This window comes from Salvia hispanica, chromosome 1 (assembly GCF_023119035.1).
Source record: "Salvia hispanica cultivar TCC Black 2014 chromosome 1, UniMelb_Shisp_WGS_1.0, whole genome shotgun sequence".
Taxonomy (NCBI): domain Eukaryota; kingdom Viridiplantae; phylum Streptophyta; class Magnoliopsida; order Lamiales; family Lamiaceae; genus Salvia; species Salvia hispanica.
The window spans coordinates 46150032-46166029 of NC_062965.1; the positions used below are offsets into that span (position 1 = coordinate 46150032).

The window sequence follows — 15998 nt, forward strand, 5'->3', positions numbered from 1 at the left end:
CCCTCATTCGTGGCTCCGAATTCAGCCTTTCGACCACCACAGGTATGCCGGTACATGCGTAGCTTATATGAATCTCTCATTCTTCCATAACCTAATTGATAAGGATTCTTATGGTTGAACCCTTCCATATTCCCATATTCCCAAGATATGCCAAAAATAGTGTTTGATCCTCAATTTTTTATATAGATAAAAAGGATAGGGTGAGCCTAGCCTAAAAAACTAGGCTAAAAAAGGAATTTGGATGAAGAGAAAGAGATTGAAAGAAAGGTGTAAAGGGGGATCAATCCTCTTTGGGACCTAAGACCTCCCACAAGAAAATGAGGGTAACCCTAGGCTACTTTCACCAAAGCAAACACTCCATTGGCTTCACAATTTATGGCTACACCACCATAAATTGCATACATTAATCTAATAGACAAAATCAAGCAACTTACAGGTAGGAATTGGATAAAATCTCACAAAGGAGATTCTCCATAGGAGTCTTTTAACATTCATCAATCAACTTCTTCTAAAAGTCTTACAAATGATATTTATAGCTAGAGTTCGAATCCTAAGAAAAAGGGTCCAAAATAAGTAAAAATCGGCCAAAACAGTGCCAACACCCGATCGGGCGTTTAAGATATGCCAAATCGCCCGGGCGGGCGAACTTTATGTCTAAATTCCAAAAATTGGACAAAAACGCCCGACCGGGTGTTCTCTCAGGAGTGGTGCGCGGCTTTCGTAAATCGAGCATAACTCTCTCCACCGGATTCCGATTGAGCCGTGCAAGATACTCACGCGAACCTATTTCGAAGACGAAGACATTGGTGGTCTTTGATGAGCATTTGGACTTCATTTAAATAGGCCGATTGCTCTTGGAATCCAGCTGCGACTGAAACATTTAACGCACGGCTCCCATGATCTAGGGCTCACTGTTTTTTACCTTATACTCACTACTTACTTATTTCATTCAGGTACATATTGGCATATTTTAAAATGATTCATTAATGATGTACACATGACACATACATATTTCTCCTTTGCAAAATACACAAAAATAAAAATAGTTTTCTATATGTTATGTAAAACGAATGAACATGGTGCGATAATGTTAAAATTCGTAATGTAGTACTCCCTCCGTTATAACGGTAGTAGAGACATTTCTTTTTGACACGTGATTTAAGAAAAAAAATGTATAAAATGAGTTAAGTAAGGAAGAATAAATAGGAAATGGAAAATGCAGAGAAATGAAGATATAATAAATAGGAGAGAGTAAAGTAAGAAAAAAGAAAAAAGTGTTGACTTTTGCTAGAAAGGAAAATGACTTCATTATTGAGCAACGTATCAAAATGACTAATTTTTAATATTAATATATTTTTTTCAAAATTAATTCAATATTTTTGCTTAATAGAAAAAATAAAAATCAATTTTTATATGTTAGGTTAAAAATATAATTTTAAAAAGCATAATGTAAATACAGTCGTTTTATTCCATAATAATGCAAAGTTAAAAGAAGTACTATCTCCGTCCCAATCAAGATGACCATATTCTTGAGTGGCACGGAATTTTAGAAAATATTGTTAGGTGGAATAAAATAGAGACAAAAAAGATATTTGAATAGAGAGGAGAGAAAGAGTTATTTCTAAAATTGGAAAGTATTTCTAAATAAAAAGAGTGAACTTCAAAAATGGTCCCTGGACTATAGGTTTATCTCGAAAATGGTCCCTGGACTTTAAAAATATCACCAGTAGTCCCTGGACTAAGGGTTAATATCAAAAATGGTATTTTGAGACGAAAATGCCCTTTTGAGGGGTTTTGAGGGGTTTGGGCAATTTGGTCTTTTTATACTTTTAACATTTTAAATCTGATATTATTTTAGTTATGTATACTAAATCTGATATTATTCAAAATTATCATTTTTCTTCCCTTTTGTCATCCTTCACTTTGTTTCTTTATTTCAATATTAGATTTAATTTTATAAAATTAAATTATAAATTTCAATTTTTAAATATCAATAAATTTTTTTAATTAAACTATTAATTCATGGAAACTATAAATATTGATTAAAACTATTAATCTTTGTTATTTAATATAATATTAAGCTGAATTGAAGAAGTACAGAAAAATAATATTAATCGTGATGGAAAAATAAGAGCTATTCTATTTAGCCTTCGTTCGGTTGTTATAATTGCTTGTGATTGAATATTATGAAGTCGACTAAAAATTTTGTATAGGAGTATTTTGTTGAAATTTTCTAGTCATTTTGATTGATTGTTTTCAAATTAATAAACGAAAATTATATTAGTCTTACATTAGACGCATATTTATTTCAGAATAAATCGTGTTATATTGTCTATTTATGATTAAAGCTATTAAATATTGATTAAAACTAAGACGTTGTTATATCTTATTGATTAAATATTAGACACTATCAAATATTGATTATGACTAATAATTTTTGTTATTTAATAATTTTTATAATTAAAAAAATTTATTGATATTTAAAAACTGAAATTTAAAATTTAATTTTGTAAAATTAAATCTAATATTGAAATAAAGAAACTAAGTGAAAGATGACAAAAGGGAAGAAGAATGATAATTTTGAAATAATATCAGATTTAGTACATAACTAAAATAATATCAGATTTAAAATGTTAAAAGTGTAAAAAGACCAAATTGCCCAAACCCTCAAAACCCCTCAAAAGGGCATTTTCGTCTCAAAATATCGTTTTTGATATTAACCCTTAGTCCAGGGACTACTGATGATATTTTTAAAGTCCAGGGACCATTTTCGAGATAAACCCATAGTCCAGGGACCATTTTTGAAGTTCGCTCAAATAAAAAGGAAAGGTGGTCGTTTGAATGTTTGAATGGAACGGAGTGAAGGAGTACTAGTATTCACAAAATAAAATAAACTCAGTCCTAACAAGATTCAAAACCCGATTGCGCACATCAAACGGCCCCCTTTTAAGAAATTTGCGTAGGACTATAAATTAAGTACACATCAGAGGTTTCGCACGCTCCCTCAAAATTGAGTGCACTGCTCTGATCTTATCTCTGCTTTCACTCCGATTCCAATGGATGCCCTTCAGGCCACCTACAGAGAGGATGACGACGACGCAACCAACGCCTCCCCTTCTCCACCCTCACCCGCTCCCGCCCTCGATGTAGGACCCACCACAACCCCCACCCAATTGCCTGAAAACGGAATCAAGGAGGAGCCTGACGCCGCTGCTGTAGATCCCTCCGAAGACGTTTCGTCCGAAGAAGCTTCCGTCTACGGAACTCCGCCGCAAGCCCTAGACACCGATCTCCCCGATTCGCACAATTCCCCAAATCTCCCCGCCGAATTGGAACTCCAGGGCAACGAATTGGACGAGGACGACCCTGAGCCCTCTCCTAAAAAGCAGAAGCATCTATCCGACCTGCCGGAACCCCCCGCCGCCGCGATTGAACTCGCGCAACCGCCCTCGACGGCCGACGCAGCCGCCCCTCCGGCGCAGGATGGGAAGCCCCTCGCTCCCAAATCGTCCGGCAAAAAATCGAAGAAGAAGAGCAAGGACGTGTGGACCACCACCACTAGGAAAGGTAAGAAGAAGGCAAAGCAAGCCTCCAATGGCAACCACAATTCCAAAAATCCTGTGAACGGGGCCGCCTTGGCTGAAGATAGAGTGTTCATATCTCCAATCCCTAGGTTTCCCGACAAAAACGACGATGTCCCGGAGCTCGACATCTGCCTCTCGAAGGTTTACAAGGCGGAGAAGGTTGAGCTGAGTGAGGATAGAATGAGTGCAAGCAGCACAAAGGGGTACAGGATGGTTAGGGCAACGAGGGGGGTGACGGAAGGCGCGTGGTATTTTGAGATTAGAGTTGTGCATTTGGGAGAGACAGGGCACACGAGGCTGGGGTGGTCGACCGAGAAAGGGGACCTGCAGGCTCCTGTTGGATATGATGCTAATAGCTTTGGTTATAGGGATATTGATGGAAGTAAGGTGCACAAGGCCTTGAGAGATAAGTATGCGGATGAAGGTTATAAGGAAGGTGATGTTATAGGTTTCTATATCAATTTGCCTGATGGAATGTCGTATGCGCCTGACCCTCCGCGTTTGGTTTGGCACAAGGGGCAGCGCTACATTTGTGCCCCCAATGCTAAGGAGGATGCACTAAAAGTTGTGCCTGGTTAGTACTTCATGGTTATGATTGTTGAGATGAGTGGTTTGTGTGCCATTTTACTTTAATGTGCGTAAAATTGATTAGCTTTCTGCCTGGTGTGCTGATGTAGGCTTGTACTCCAATGTGCATCTTTGATTGATTTGGTGAACATACTTAGAGGTTTAGGTGGTAATAGGATGGTGAAATTTATTGTTTACTGAATGGTTCATTCTGCTATTCGTTTAATTTTTTTTTTTTTTTTTGGGGGGGGTAACGTCTCATATTAGGTGTCCTATAGAATCTGGTGAACTAGGACTAGGAAATTGGTAACGATTAGAGTTTCCTATCATAGTGTTTTGCTAAATGCTGGTTGAATGAAGATATACCATTTCTTCTTTATATATCTGCATCACTCTCGGTGTGAAGTGATCCTTTTATGGAGCATAAAATTAATAATAATGGTGATAGTTGTGTGATATCAACTTCTAGTTTCATTGTTGATTTGTAGATTTCCAGGCTAAATGTATGTTAAGATAGCGATTAGGAAAGTCTAGTTATTGCATTTGATGCCTTGTTTTCAATCTGGTTCAATCACTTTGAACTTCTTCATATAACTAGTTTGTTGGAATCCAGTGTTTAAAATAATAAAATCTTATTTTGAAGCAGAAAAACCTTTAAATTGATAGTTACTTGTGTGTTCTATTTGGAGTGCAATTTAATTAGCAATAAGAAATGGAATGCCTGATGATGTGAGCCATGTCTAGAATGCCTCTCCATGAAAGGCTCAAGATACAGGGTACGGACCCTGCAAATTGGCACACATATATATGCCTCTTTTTTGGAAGTTCATATGTGTAATGAAGGGTTCTTTTGTAGAGAAATCTAGTTTGTTTCATTATGTCCCTCTTCAGAGGTGCTGGGCACATTTACAGCTTTGCTCTTTTAGTGAAAAGCCTAGAATGGTCTTTTTAGCTAGACATCAAGGCTCAAAACCATTAGAAAAAAGTGATACGTCTTGTATTGTAATTTTGTAATGCATGAGAACTATCCACTTCAAATGAATATTTGCAGTGCTGCAGTTGGAATATATGAGGTTGAAGTGCTTAAATTACAACAAAAGCCAAATATGTGTGTACTTCATTTTGTTTAATAAATCAACAATTTTCCTGGACACTTCAACTAATAATACCGTTTGGCTTAAACTGTATGCAGTACCGTGGTGTAGTCGTGGGCTGTGGCTCGAAATTTGTGTTACATTTTTGTTTGCAGTTATTCTGGTATTCATTTAAATAGTTGCATTTTATATGCAGGGAGTGAGATATCGTATTTCAAAAATGGTATATGCCAAGGGGTTGCTTTCACGGATCTCTATGGTGGCCGTTACTATCCCGCTGCTTCCATGTACACCCTCCCTAACCAACCACCTTGTGCTGTTAAGTTCAATTTTGGTCCTGACTTTGAAAAGTTTCCTGAAGACTTTGGTGACCGTCCTGGTCCGAGACCTATGGTTGAAGTTCCATATCAAAGTTTTGATGACAAAGTTGAGAATGGTGTGTCCACTGAGAAAATTATTGGATAAAAATTGGTTCCCATATTTGTCAACTGATTGGGAATGATAAGTTGATTTAGATTTTGTTGTATTTTCTTATTTCTGTTGACAACTTGACTAACAGTTTTAGTTTTGAGCTTAGCTTTCCTTATAGACAAAACTCAAAATCTTTTGCCTTTCCCATTGTGGGTGGATGAAAGGATGAAGTGGCAACCGATGGGAATGATATGCCCTTTCACCATTTTTTCATAAATTCAAAGCTTCAGCTCCTTTATTGACTACTGTGTCATCTTTATCTGTACAAAGGTGGCTTGACATATTTTATTCTTCCTAACATCTCACCTTTCAGAATATCTGCAATTCCAGTTTGATTTCTTTTACTTTGCTAGGTAGCTGCACAATTAAAGCTCATTTTGCTTTGGTGATTACATTGCCTAGATCTTAATTATCTCTTCTTAGAATGAAGGGCCATAGGGATAACAAAGGAAAGGAATAAATCTTGAAAAACAAGAACCAGGAAGATGGTATTTTTCAGTATAATTGATGCAGTTTGGCCCTCTTATTGTGTAAAAAGTAAAGGAGGGGTGGGGATGCTTGGTGAACCCTACATGATAAAAGCTTTTTTGTGATTACAGGTAGTCCACGGAATATTACTCGAATGTCCCCTATGTTCAAAGTGATAAAAGAAGAAAATAGTAATATTGACGAAGCTGCTGAAATGTCTGGTTAAGCTTGAGCATGCTCTCAGGTTGGTGGTGTTTCATTTATGAAACTACTTGGGTCATATATCTTATTGAGTCATTGCCTAACTGCATGAACCACACTCTTGTGAAACCATTATGTAGAGTCCAATTAGGTTTGTAGATATACATATATAGCTTCAAGGGTGGGTCTTGCATGTCCTGCATCCTTGCCTTGGAGCACTGACTTGTTGGTAGGCTGTGATTTATACTTATGTTACTTTCAAGATGATAGTCTTTGAGCCGAATTTTTGGTCCAAAATGATTCAGTTTTGCTTTCAATACACTCCCTCGGTCCCAAAATAAAATTGCCCACTTTTGTCATTTTGGTTCGTCCCCTAGAATTAGCACACTTAGATTTTTGGTAATTTTTCCTTTCTAATGAGGCGTGCTTCAATCTCAACTAACAATACTTAAACCACTTTTTTTTTTCTATCTCTCTCTCCCATTTTACTAATTTCTAAAATCCGCGCCATTCCCAAATTTTCAATTTTAAGGGACATAACGAGTATTATTTATTGTGGATCCTCTTGACCAAAGTTGAAAATTTGCAATTATAATTAAGCTTGTGCATTTATTCCCTATTTCCAAAGTTTGTGTGCAAAATCAAAATATTCCAAAATTTGTGTGATAGTCATCAAGAACCTTTTTTAAATATAAATTGCACAAGTAAAACGATGTCATTCTGATGGATTTGTTCCATGTCAGATTCAATTTAAGAAAAGGTTACAATAATGTGTATTTATTCTAACCATTTCTCGATTTTGGTGTGTCATCTGAGTCATGCTAATCTTCTATGTATCGTTCCAATTGTATCGGATGTTTCCAAAGGGACTGTATTTATTCGTAAGTTTGAAAATGTTCATTTGCATATAGATTAGTAAGATGGCAACTATGATTGAAAAGGGTCAAGACAAAATTGAAAATGAGGATGAGATGAATAAGTGGTGATGAGTTTAATATGCATGACAATTTTGTTACTTGTTCTTTGCAGCTCAGTTTGATTCAACTTGAAGTGAAGAGCTTCAAACACTGATGCACCCGGTGTTTGCTTGGCCTACGCACATACATAGAGGTGCGTGTACTTGTGTATGTGCCATTTTCAAAATGACCTCTTTTTGTTATTTACTTTCTGAGCTCCTAGCTAGATAACGTGGATTAATCATGTATGGAATAGTGTAAGACTTAGTAGTAACTAAATTGGAAGTATTAAAGGATTTTCACATGTGCTGATTAATTCCACATTATGTCCGTGGTTGTTTGTGTTGTGTCGGCCTAATCAGATTTGGCATTAGGTTTTTATATGCTTATAGAAGGCTGAAATTTCGGGTTGTGTGTGCAACCATTTACCCAAGTTTTCACTAAAATTATGATTTTTATTGAGATAATTGCAATTTAAACCCCAATTTTGGATTTTGTAGCAAATTAGACCCAATCTTTAAAGTGCATTAATATTGTCATAATCTTTTGGTTTGTTGAATTTCGTTACTTGTTACTTTTTTTGTCTGAGTTTGGAGTTGAGATCTAAACATCTATTCAAAATCAAAATTTGAGTGAGGGGTTTAGAAGGAGCCTATTGTTTCAGTCGTCCTCGTGTGGTCAATTGAAGTATGATGGTTGGGTAATTTAGGTGGGTTTGGAGTCAATGTTACTGAGTTTGAGGTTTTATATTGTTTGTGTTACGAGTCCAAACTTCCGATGAATAAATTGCAACAAGGGAGGAACCTAAGACAAAGAATGAACTTCAAACTGCATTGAGTTTTGATGTTAGATAAATGTTTAAATTTCTCTAACCGTGCAAGAAAATATTTCATCCATCTACGAGAAGTATATAAAGTTTGAGCACATATTAAGAAAATAGTTGGTGGGTGTTGTTGGATGTATTTTTAGGTGATAACCAATACTACTATGTTATTTGTTTTGCAAAATAGGAAGTGTTTGTAAGATTGAGGTATAAAGTATTGTGGATGTCATGTCATAAATACCAGAAACTTGTGTACTAATTGTGGATGCCAAATAAAGGCATCCACAACCCCGTTCCAAGGCCAAGCTCCAAGTCCCTGCCACGTTATCATTCTTCTAATTTTCTGTGCCATACCACAACACCCACAATCCTGTAGGCCCTATTCAGACAACAAATATTAAATTGCACTATTCGAAACTACAAACTATTTTAATCGTAAAATTGAAAACGTTGAAGCCGTTGGGGGATAAAGATGGTGATTAACCTTAGACTTTCACGTACAAATGTACAGTGTGTCATTTTACGAAAGAAATGTATCAATAAGTTAGGTTGAACCAAAAAGAACGATATAGTAAAATTAATTGTCTAAAATATATGATTTTTGGTAAACCACCTCATACTGTATTAAAGTTAGAGAGAATGATAACTAGCTAAGAAAATGATTAAATCAACTATAATAGCAAATGAGACATTAATAGATAAAAATCAGCCTCAAATAAAGCAACACTACTACTCACATATTACCACCGTCCACTATTTATCATCGGCGCAAAATTAACCATTTCTCTTATCAGAATACAATAATGCCAAACTCAGATTTAAACTGGCCATTTATTTCATTAAGTCTTACATGAACGTATTTCTGATACCTCAATGAAATTATATTTGCAACAAAAATTATTCACATATAGTCCTATACATTTAGCTACTAGGTAGAGAATTAAAACGAGTTCAAATTCGTTGTCACACCACTTTGATATGCACACTAGATATTGGATCTAGATAGAGGTTCGTCAAACTAAGAAAATACTATGCATCGATATAATATTAAATGAGCAATGGGAGTATATTTTAAACGAAACAAAGCAAAGCAAAGCCTGGCTAGGTTTAATGAAGTGGAGAATTGAGGCCCTCTTGAGAAGACAAGGAATGGATTACGTGATGCCTCTTGGAAGAGAAGGGCGCCGGCGCTTTTCGAAAGGAAGGCCGCCGTTTGAGATGGTGAAGAGTCCTCTTCGTATAATAAGTATGAAACACCGGAATAGCTCTCTCCTTCAACTTAAGAATAAAAAAGAATAGGAGTCTGTAGGCCAAGAGAATAGCTGCAACGGCGCCCAAATCCCACCATTTGGAGTGGTTTAGTGGTATCCCGAGCAACGAGGTTAGAACATATTCCCCCTTTAGTTTCGGCTGTCCCGCCACCATACCCTCGAACTCCATCCCGATCATGTCGTTTTTATAGGCCCCCTGTTTTCATAAAATCGTCAATATAGGATATGTCATATGTGAGGATTTAAGGTTATGAATCTTACTTGTAAGCCCCAAGCCATGTAGTTGATGTAAGAGACGGGATATTTCCAGAATATCACGGGAAGATCGGGAAGCAGCCGGAAAAAACCAGCTGTAGCCATCATGATGCCCTAAAACAAGAAGTTCGATTTGTGCGTTTTGGCAAATGGTTCTATGAACGAAGAGGAGAATGATATAGTATATACTTACAATGAAACCTGCACCGACAACAACGCCCATCAAGAAATTGGGGACGAGGGCAGCGACCACCATCATGCAGCTCTCAACGACAGAGATGGAGAGATGAAGGTCAATGAAAGCGTACATGAAGTGGGAGAAGCCAGGGTGGTACTTCACCATCGAGTATGTGATAGACACCGAAGTCAGTGACATCACAGCCAAGAAAGGAAACGAAGAGATGAAGTTAGATAGTATGAACACTCCTACACCATAATGTCCGTTGAGCCTTTCTTTGCAAAATACCTGTTTACATAACAAAATAGGTATGAGTTTGTGATTAGTTTTTCAATCATCCTTTGAAATAAAGGTTAACTCATAACGTGGAGATGTTCGCTACAAAAGGGCGGGATTTACCAACGACTTGATATGCATCATGGTTTACCAACGGAATACTGACAGGTATTATGTTGCCAAATTTTCCTGGCTGATTTACCGACAGACATGGATGTTGAAAAATTAACGACAGAAGCCACCATCGGTAAAGTTTAAATATTAGTGTTGTGTATTACCGATGATGGCCTAGTCTGTCGGTAATGTTCTGACGGGGTAAATTTTTATGCGACAAGGGTATTGATAGACGGTTTGTGTTCCTTGGTAAACCCCGCCTTTATACTTGTGGTTGTTAAAAATGTGAACTCACCTTAATTTCTTCAATGAAGGATGGGAAGCCACCAATGGCCATGAATGTCATAAAACCAGACACAAATCCACCACATGCCCCTCTAGCAAGAATGGCATGATAACCGGATCCAACGTCGTGGAAGACTGAGCCCACGCAAAGAGACACCACTATATATATCACAATCCGCAGCCAGTAATACCCAAAATCTCTACACATGTTTGTGAAGGAACGCTTTATCAATGTTCTAAGTTGCTTACGCCACGTTGCTCGACTCCCTCTACTTTCCTCATAACAAAATCCTTCCTGCAGTCAGTATGTATAAATGTATAATCACTCATATGTGTATATACTTTGCATTATCTCAATGACATATATATCTAGTTTTCGAACACTCACAGTAACACAAAATTCTCTGATCTTAGCTCGCACTCTTTCCGTGAGTTTCGAATTTTGGTATTTGTGTAGAAGCCTCGCTCTGATCTCTGTTGTTGTTAAATTGGGAGAGATCCCATCTTCTATATTCTGCGAGAGAAAGTTGTAAGTTTTAGTGTGTAGAATGGTAAAGCAAAGTAAGAGTAAAGAGGCCCAAAAATTACTCTTATTCTCTGTGATCCCATCAATGCAGTGTTTACGTAATCGAAGTCAGAGTTAATACAACGAAGATAATGATCGGAAGGGCTTCGCGTGTGCGGACATGGGAATCCAGCCTCAGCAAAGAACTGCAGTAGCATCAGTAAATAAAAGTTGATTCAATACTGATAAACAACCATTTTGATAGTAGCCAAAATCTTCAAAACATATTTTAGTACTTCTAGCCACTTTCATGGTGAAGAAGCAATATTTTAGTTGTACTACTAATAGTAGAACTTACAAATGTGATGCCGAGTTGGTGTTGTGGTTGAACAGTAGTACAGAGGTGTATTAATATGACGATATGGACAACTAAACGATAATGTTCTAACCCTATGAAACTAAATTGCGAATATATATGTGCAATAAATTTGTTTATGGAGTAAGTCATATAACAATTTTGAAAAGTTTTACCCTAGATATGTGAGAACTTTTTTTTGATATCAATATCTGTGGAGATGGATGTTGAGTGATTTTGTACCTCAACCGCGGGTTCCGCCTCTCCGAAGTAGATGGTTTCGCCGGAGGAGAGCAGCAAGAGATCATCAAAGATAGAGAAAACCTCACTGCTAGGCTGGTGGATGGAGGTGATGATGGTTCTGCCTCGGTGTGCTATGCTCCTGAGAGCCTGAACGACGAAGAAAGCCGAGGCACTGTCAAGACCAGTGGTTGGCTCATCAAGGAACAGAAGACGTGGCTGCGTTATGATCTCGAGGGCGATGCTGAGCCTCTTCTTCTCGCCGCCGCTGATCCCTCTAAGATGCCAGTTACCAACGAGGTGATCCGCGCAGTCTCCCAATCCCATTTCGGCTATGGTGTTTTGTACGATATCGTCCATCTCTTGCTTTGTAAGACTGCTTGGAAGCCTGAGGGATGCCGAGTATGCGATGCTTTCTTTCACCGTTAGAGTCCCCATTAGCACATCTTCTTGCGTTACATAAGCCTGCGTGAAGTTTGGTCAAATTTACGAGATTCACCCCTCGACTTTAAAAATCAACTGAAAGAAAGTATGAAGTTAGAAAGTATCTAATGTGACACTATTGATGTTTTTCAATCATTCGACGTCGTTTTCTTTATGAATAGTCCGCGTCCTTGCTCATCGACAGTGCCACATTAGATACAATTTCACTATAATTTTGTTGTGAGACTATTGCGAACCGATTCAAACTTCGTGGTTTTTCCTTATATAAATCAGTATAATTAAATTTATATGTTTTAGTTTTGGAGGGTAAATTTTATCTTTACTTGAAGAATTACTATTTACACTATATGGGGCCCTACGAAAATTGAAATTAGGCATTTGTTCACAAGCTGGATGGTTAGTCACTCCAGTCAAATAAAAAGCCATATCAACAGTTATTGAAAGATAAATTCATGAGCATTCATTGCGAATAGAGTATGAATTGAAATCAAATTAATTTATCTCCTTATAAGTTCTATTTTGAAATGAAATTAACTTATTTAGATAATTTTTTAGAAACTTATAAACGGACATAAGTCAATTTTAGAACTCAGCAGAAAACAAATTTTTATTTTACACTCAATTCTTTAGTACTAGATCGTTTGTTTAGACTTTAAGAGTATTTGAGATGACCTTTTCTCACCCATGGTTTTGGCGATTAACATCTTAAATGCTACTGGAATTACTTCCTTTTCTTTAATCTTTTATACTCTATTGAATTTTTAATTGTGTATGATGCAGTCTTTTTATTACCTTAGCTTACCCAAGCAACTTTTTTTTCATAGAAAAATTACCACAAAGCAAAAATAAATATGGAGGCACAATTATGCTAACAGTTAGACATATGTTGATCAATGGATTTAAATATTTGTTGAATCATCAACCTAGTGAAAGAGACCCAGCAATTTAGTATTACTGCACAACATTTAAGATGCCACAACTTGCAACCGATTTCTGAGAATTCAACTACCCATACTAAGAATTAATTGGTTCTGTCTACTCAAATAACAAAACTTAGTAGCTTCAACATCCCAAAGAATTCCCTTATGAGGAATCATTCTATCCAATTTATTATATATACCCAACAACAAATTCAATACACTGTGCACCACATGACTCTGGTCTCTCTCTCCCTCTCTTGTATGCCTCTTGAATTATACATTATTTAATTATGTTAAATGATCATATATATTTAATAATAAAATCAGCATAAATCACTAAAAATAAGCTATTAGCATGAATGGCTCATTCAATTTTTTGTTTATTGGCTTGTGCAACTTTTAACAAGTAATATTATTACTTACAACATTGCCGTAGTGAAGACTCTTTTTAATTTTTCCATTGAGAAGAACTTTCCCAGACATGACCACATTTCCAGAAAGCCTGCCTGCAATAATCAAATGCACGATAAATTATGTTAGATACATATTTAATGCAAAGCTTCATATATAATTCAAAATCAACTACCACAATTAAACAACTCCAAAAGGTGTCAAGAAGTTTGAACAATTGTTGCAGCAGCAGCAGAAGGCCATATGACAAGTGTGAATGTCTTTCTCGACTCAGAAAAAATGGTCAAGCAAAACTGTCTCAAAGTTCAATCGTATTAATGAATGCCCTTCCCATATAATATTATTTTGTTCACTTTTTATTATGTTACTTTTGAACCAATAGTAAGTATTTTAACATGAATTAAAAGAATTACAAATACAAAATGTCCTTAATTTCTTGACAGAAAAATCACTATAGAATCAAACTTGGAATTTTCTTTAAAACTAATTCTATATATTTTGCTTTTCTCTATTGTTAATAATGGTTAAAATTGAAACTAATAGTATGACAATATCAAATACGATGTGACAACAAAACAACATCATTATATTTTGACTTTTAATTAAAAGACACCGATTTATCCAAAAGGACGTTGTTTTGTTGCCATATATGTCTACTTTGATTTTGTCACATTAATTTTGATTTTGATCATCTTGGAACAATTATGAAAAATGAAAATTTACAATTCATATTCTAATTTAAAAATATGTGGGATTGAACAAAAATCAATAAAAAGCTGTGGATTAAATGATAATGATGCCATAATATAATAAAGAGGGTTCAAATATAATAAAGTAAATGGACTATTTGAGAATTTGACATAATTAATTTGGCAGGACTCCATCTTTAATAAAAAGAGAGCCAAAATTCAACATAATACACATGCAAAAGTTAGCTACTCCATTAAAATCGACTACTGATTACCACGTTTATATACCATGTTGAATTAATAAACGTTGATAAAACAGAGTACTATAAAATATAAATTACAAAAAATGAGTGCATATCATGTGACTGTCAACCGTTAATAGAAAGCATATTAAATGCTTCTTTAAAGCGTCGGACAAATAAATAAATAGAATAGCGTTGAATAGTTAATATGTTCAGTATGCTAGATATTTTACCTGCTCATGCCTATTAGCACATGCCTTGCTTTTCCAGAATTTGTTATGAAAAATTACTTGATTTTATGTCCTACTATTAGATAATAGTAGCATATATTTTTACTTACCAGTAGTACTATATTAGTGTCAATTATCAATAAATAATAGTAATACAAATGATATAGCATAATAGACTTTATATTTAATTCATACTATGCATTATGTCAAAGTTAAAATTAAATACAATTATGAGTGTTAGGATATATGGAGTATATAATACAACCTCCGAAATAAGTCATTTGGGGATGACACGAATTTCAATGCATAATTAGAAAAGTAAGAGAGAATTAGAAAAAAATAGTTGAAATAATGTAGTGGATAATGAGCCCATAAATGATAAAGTAAAAGAAAAGAAGAAAAAATTTCCATAAATAAAAGAATATAGACTGACAAAAAAAAATTCAGCCTATTTTGATTGGACGGAGCAGAATGCTTAATGCATGGTTTCAATTGAACTTAAAATTTTTGAGGTGATAATGTTCATGTTTTCTGATAGATATAAGTTGAAATATTTTGTTAGATTTTTCAATAAAAACAACATTAGTATGTTGCTCACAAATAGGACATAAAGCAAAATATGCAAGACGACAAACACAATCAAGTTGCTAACACATTCAACTACTTAGGTCGAGGATTCGAGTCATTACAAGAACGTGCAATCTATACAAGAAATGTAGAGAGAGATACCTGCTAGAGCATCTAGAAAAGTGGACTTGCCGGAGGCGGAAGGGCCCATCACAGCCATGATTCGGCCGGGAAGGGCATAACCGGTTAAGGCATTGATGAGCCTTCTGGTGGGGCCGTTGCCAGAGTTTGGGAGCAGTGCCGTCAAGTCCTCCCAAGCTAGGAACGCAGCCGCCCCACCGCGAAGCTCAGGAGCAGCTGATATTTCTATCTCCATATATATTCAATTTTACTCTCAACAATGAAAAATGTATGGGTGTTTGTGTTCCTATTAATAAACCAAACACAATGAGCTTTGGATGTTGTGATTTGGATGGGTGAATGAAGGGATACACATATACTTGAGTGCTGCCATCAATGGCGTTGCAGAGAGATAGTGAGGGAAAGCCACCTAATTTTACTACCCCAATTTATGGGCCAAATCTTATCTTAATATTCTGAGTTCGATGAGTATTAATTCCCCTAGCTAGTAGCTACACATTTCAACAAATCAAATGAAACAAGTAATTCATAAAAATATTCCTCAATGGGTCATACTTGGACGCAAACAATTCCACTAACACGTTTGAGATAAGACCTTAGAGATTTGATAGCCGAAGGAATTGCAACACAGAGAGATAAATTATTTTGCAATATAACTATAAAATTAATTTATTTGCGGCCATAAATTTTGCTTCCGTTTATAGAGTACAA

General features: G+C 35.9%; 2 protein-coding genes and 1 pseudogene across 9 annotated transcripts; 1 reads left to right on the forward strand and 2 right to left on the reverse strand.

Moving 5' to 3' along the window:
* The first annotated feature begins 2943 nt into the window (after nt 1-2943).
* On the forward strand, nt 2944-10757 carry LOC125204761 (protein TRAUCO). Of its 8 annotated transcripts, none has more exons than XR_007173636.1 (7): nt 2951-4158; nt 5442-5681; nt 6316-6428; nt 7415-7495; nt 9746-10176; nt 10256-10312; nt 10573-10757. XR_007173636.1 is itself a non-coding variant. In XM_048103492.1 (4 exons), exons 1-3 carry the CDS (start codon nt 3057-3059, stop codon nt 6408-6410), a joined length of 1437 nt encoding a protein of 478 aa, XP_047959449.1. In that variant the 5' UTR covers nt 2952-3056; the 3' UTR covers nt 6411-6428; nt 7415-7645. The 8 variants fall into 8 exon arrangements, 1 of the variants encoding a protein (XP_047959449.1); XR_007173629.1 differs by having other exon boundaries at nt 9746-10128; nt 10221-10312; XR_007173639.1 differs by having other exon boundaries at nt 9746-10104; nt 10221-10312.
* Nucleotides 7161-7255, reverse strand: LOC125202945 (annotated as a pseudogene).
* Nucleotides 8966-15704, reverse strand: LOC125204751 (ABC transporter G family member 12-like). Its single transcript, XM_048103480.1, has 9 exons — nt 15309-15704; nt 13431-13513; nt 11647-12108; nt 11132-11254; nt 10932-11057; nt 10554-10838; nt 9884-10156; nt 9697-9804; nt 8966-9631 (listed from the first exon to the last, which is right to left on the reverse strand). The coding sequence occupies exons 1-9, from the start codon at nt 15520-15522 to the stop codon at nt 9272-9274; spliced, it is 2034 nt and encodes a 677-aa protein (XP_047959437.1). The 5' UTR covers nt 15523-15704; the 3' UTR covers nt 8966-9271.
* Between the last annotated feature and the right edge of the window lie 294 nt (nt 15705-15998).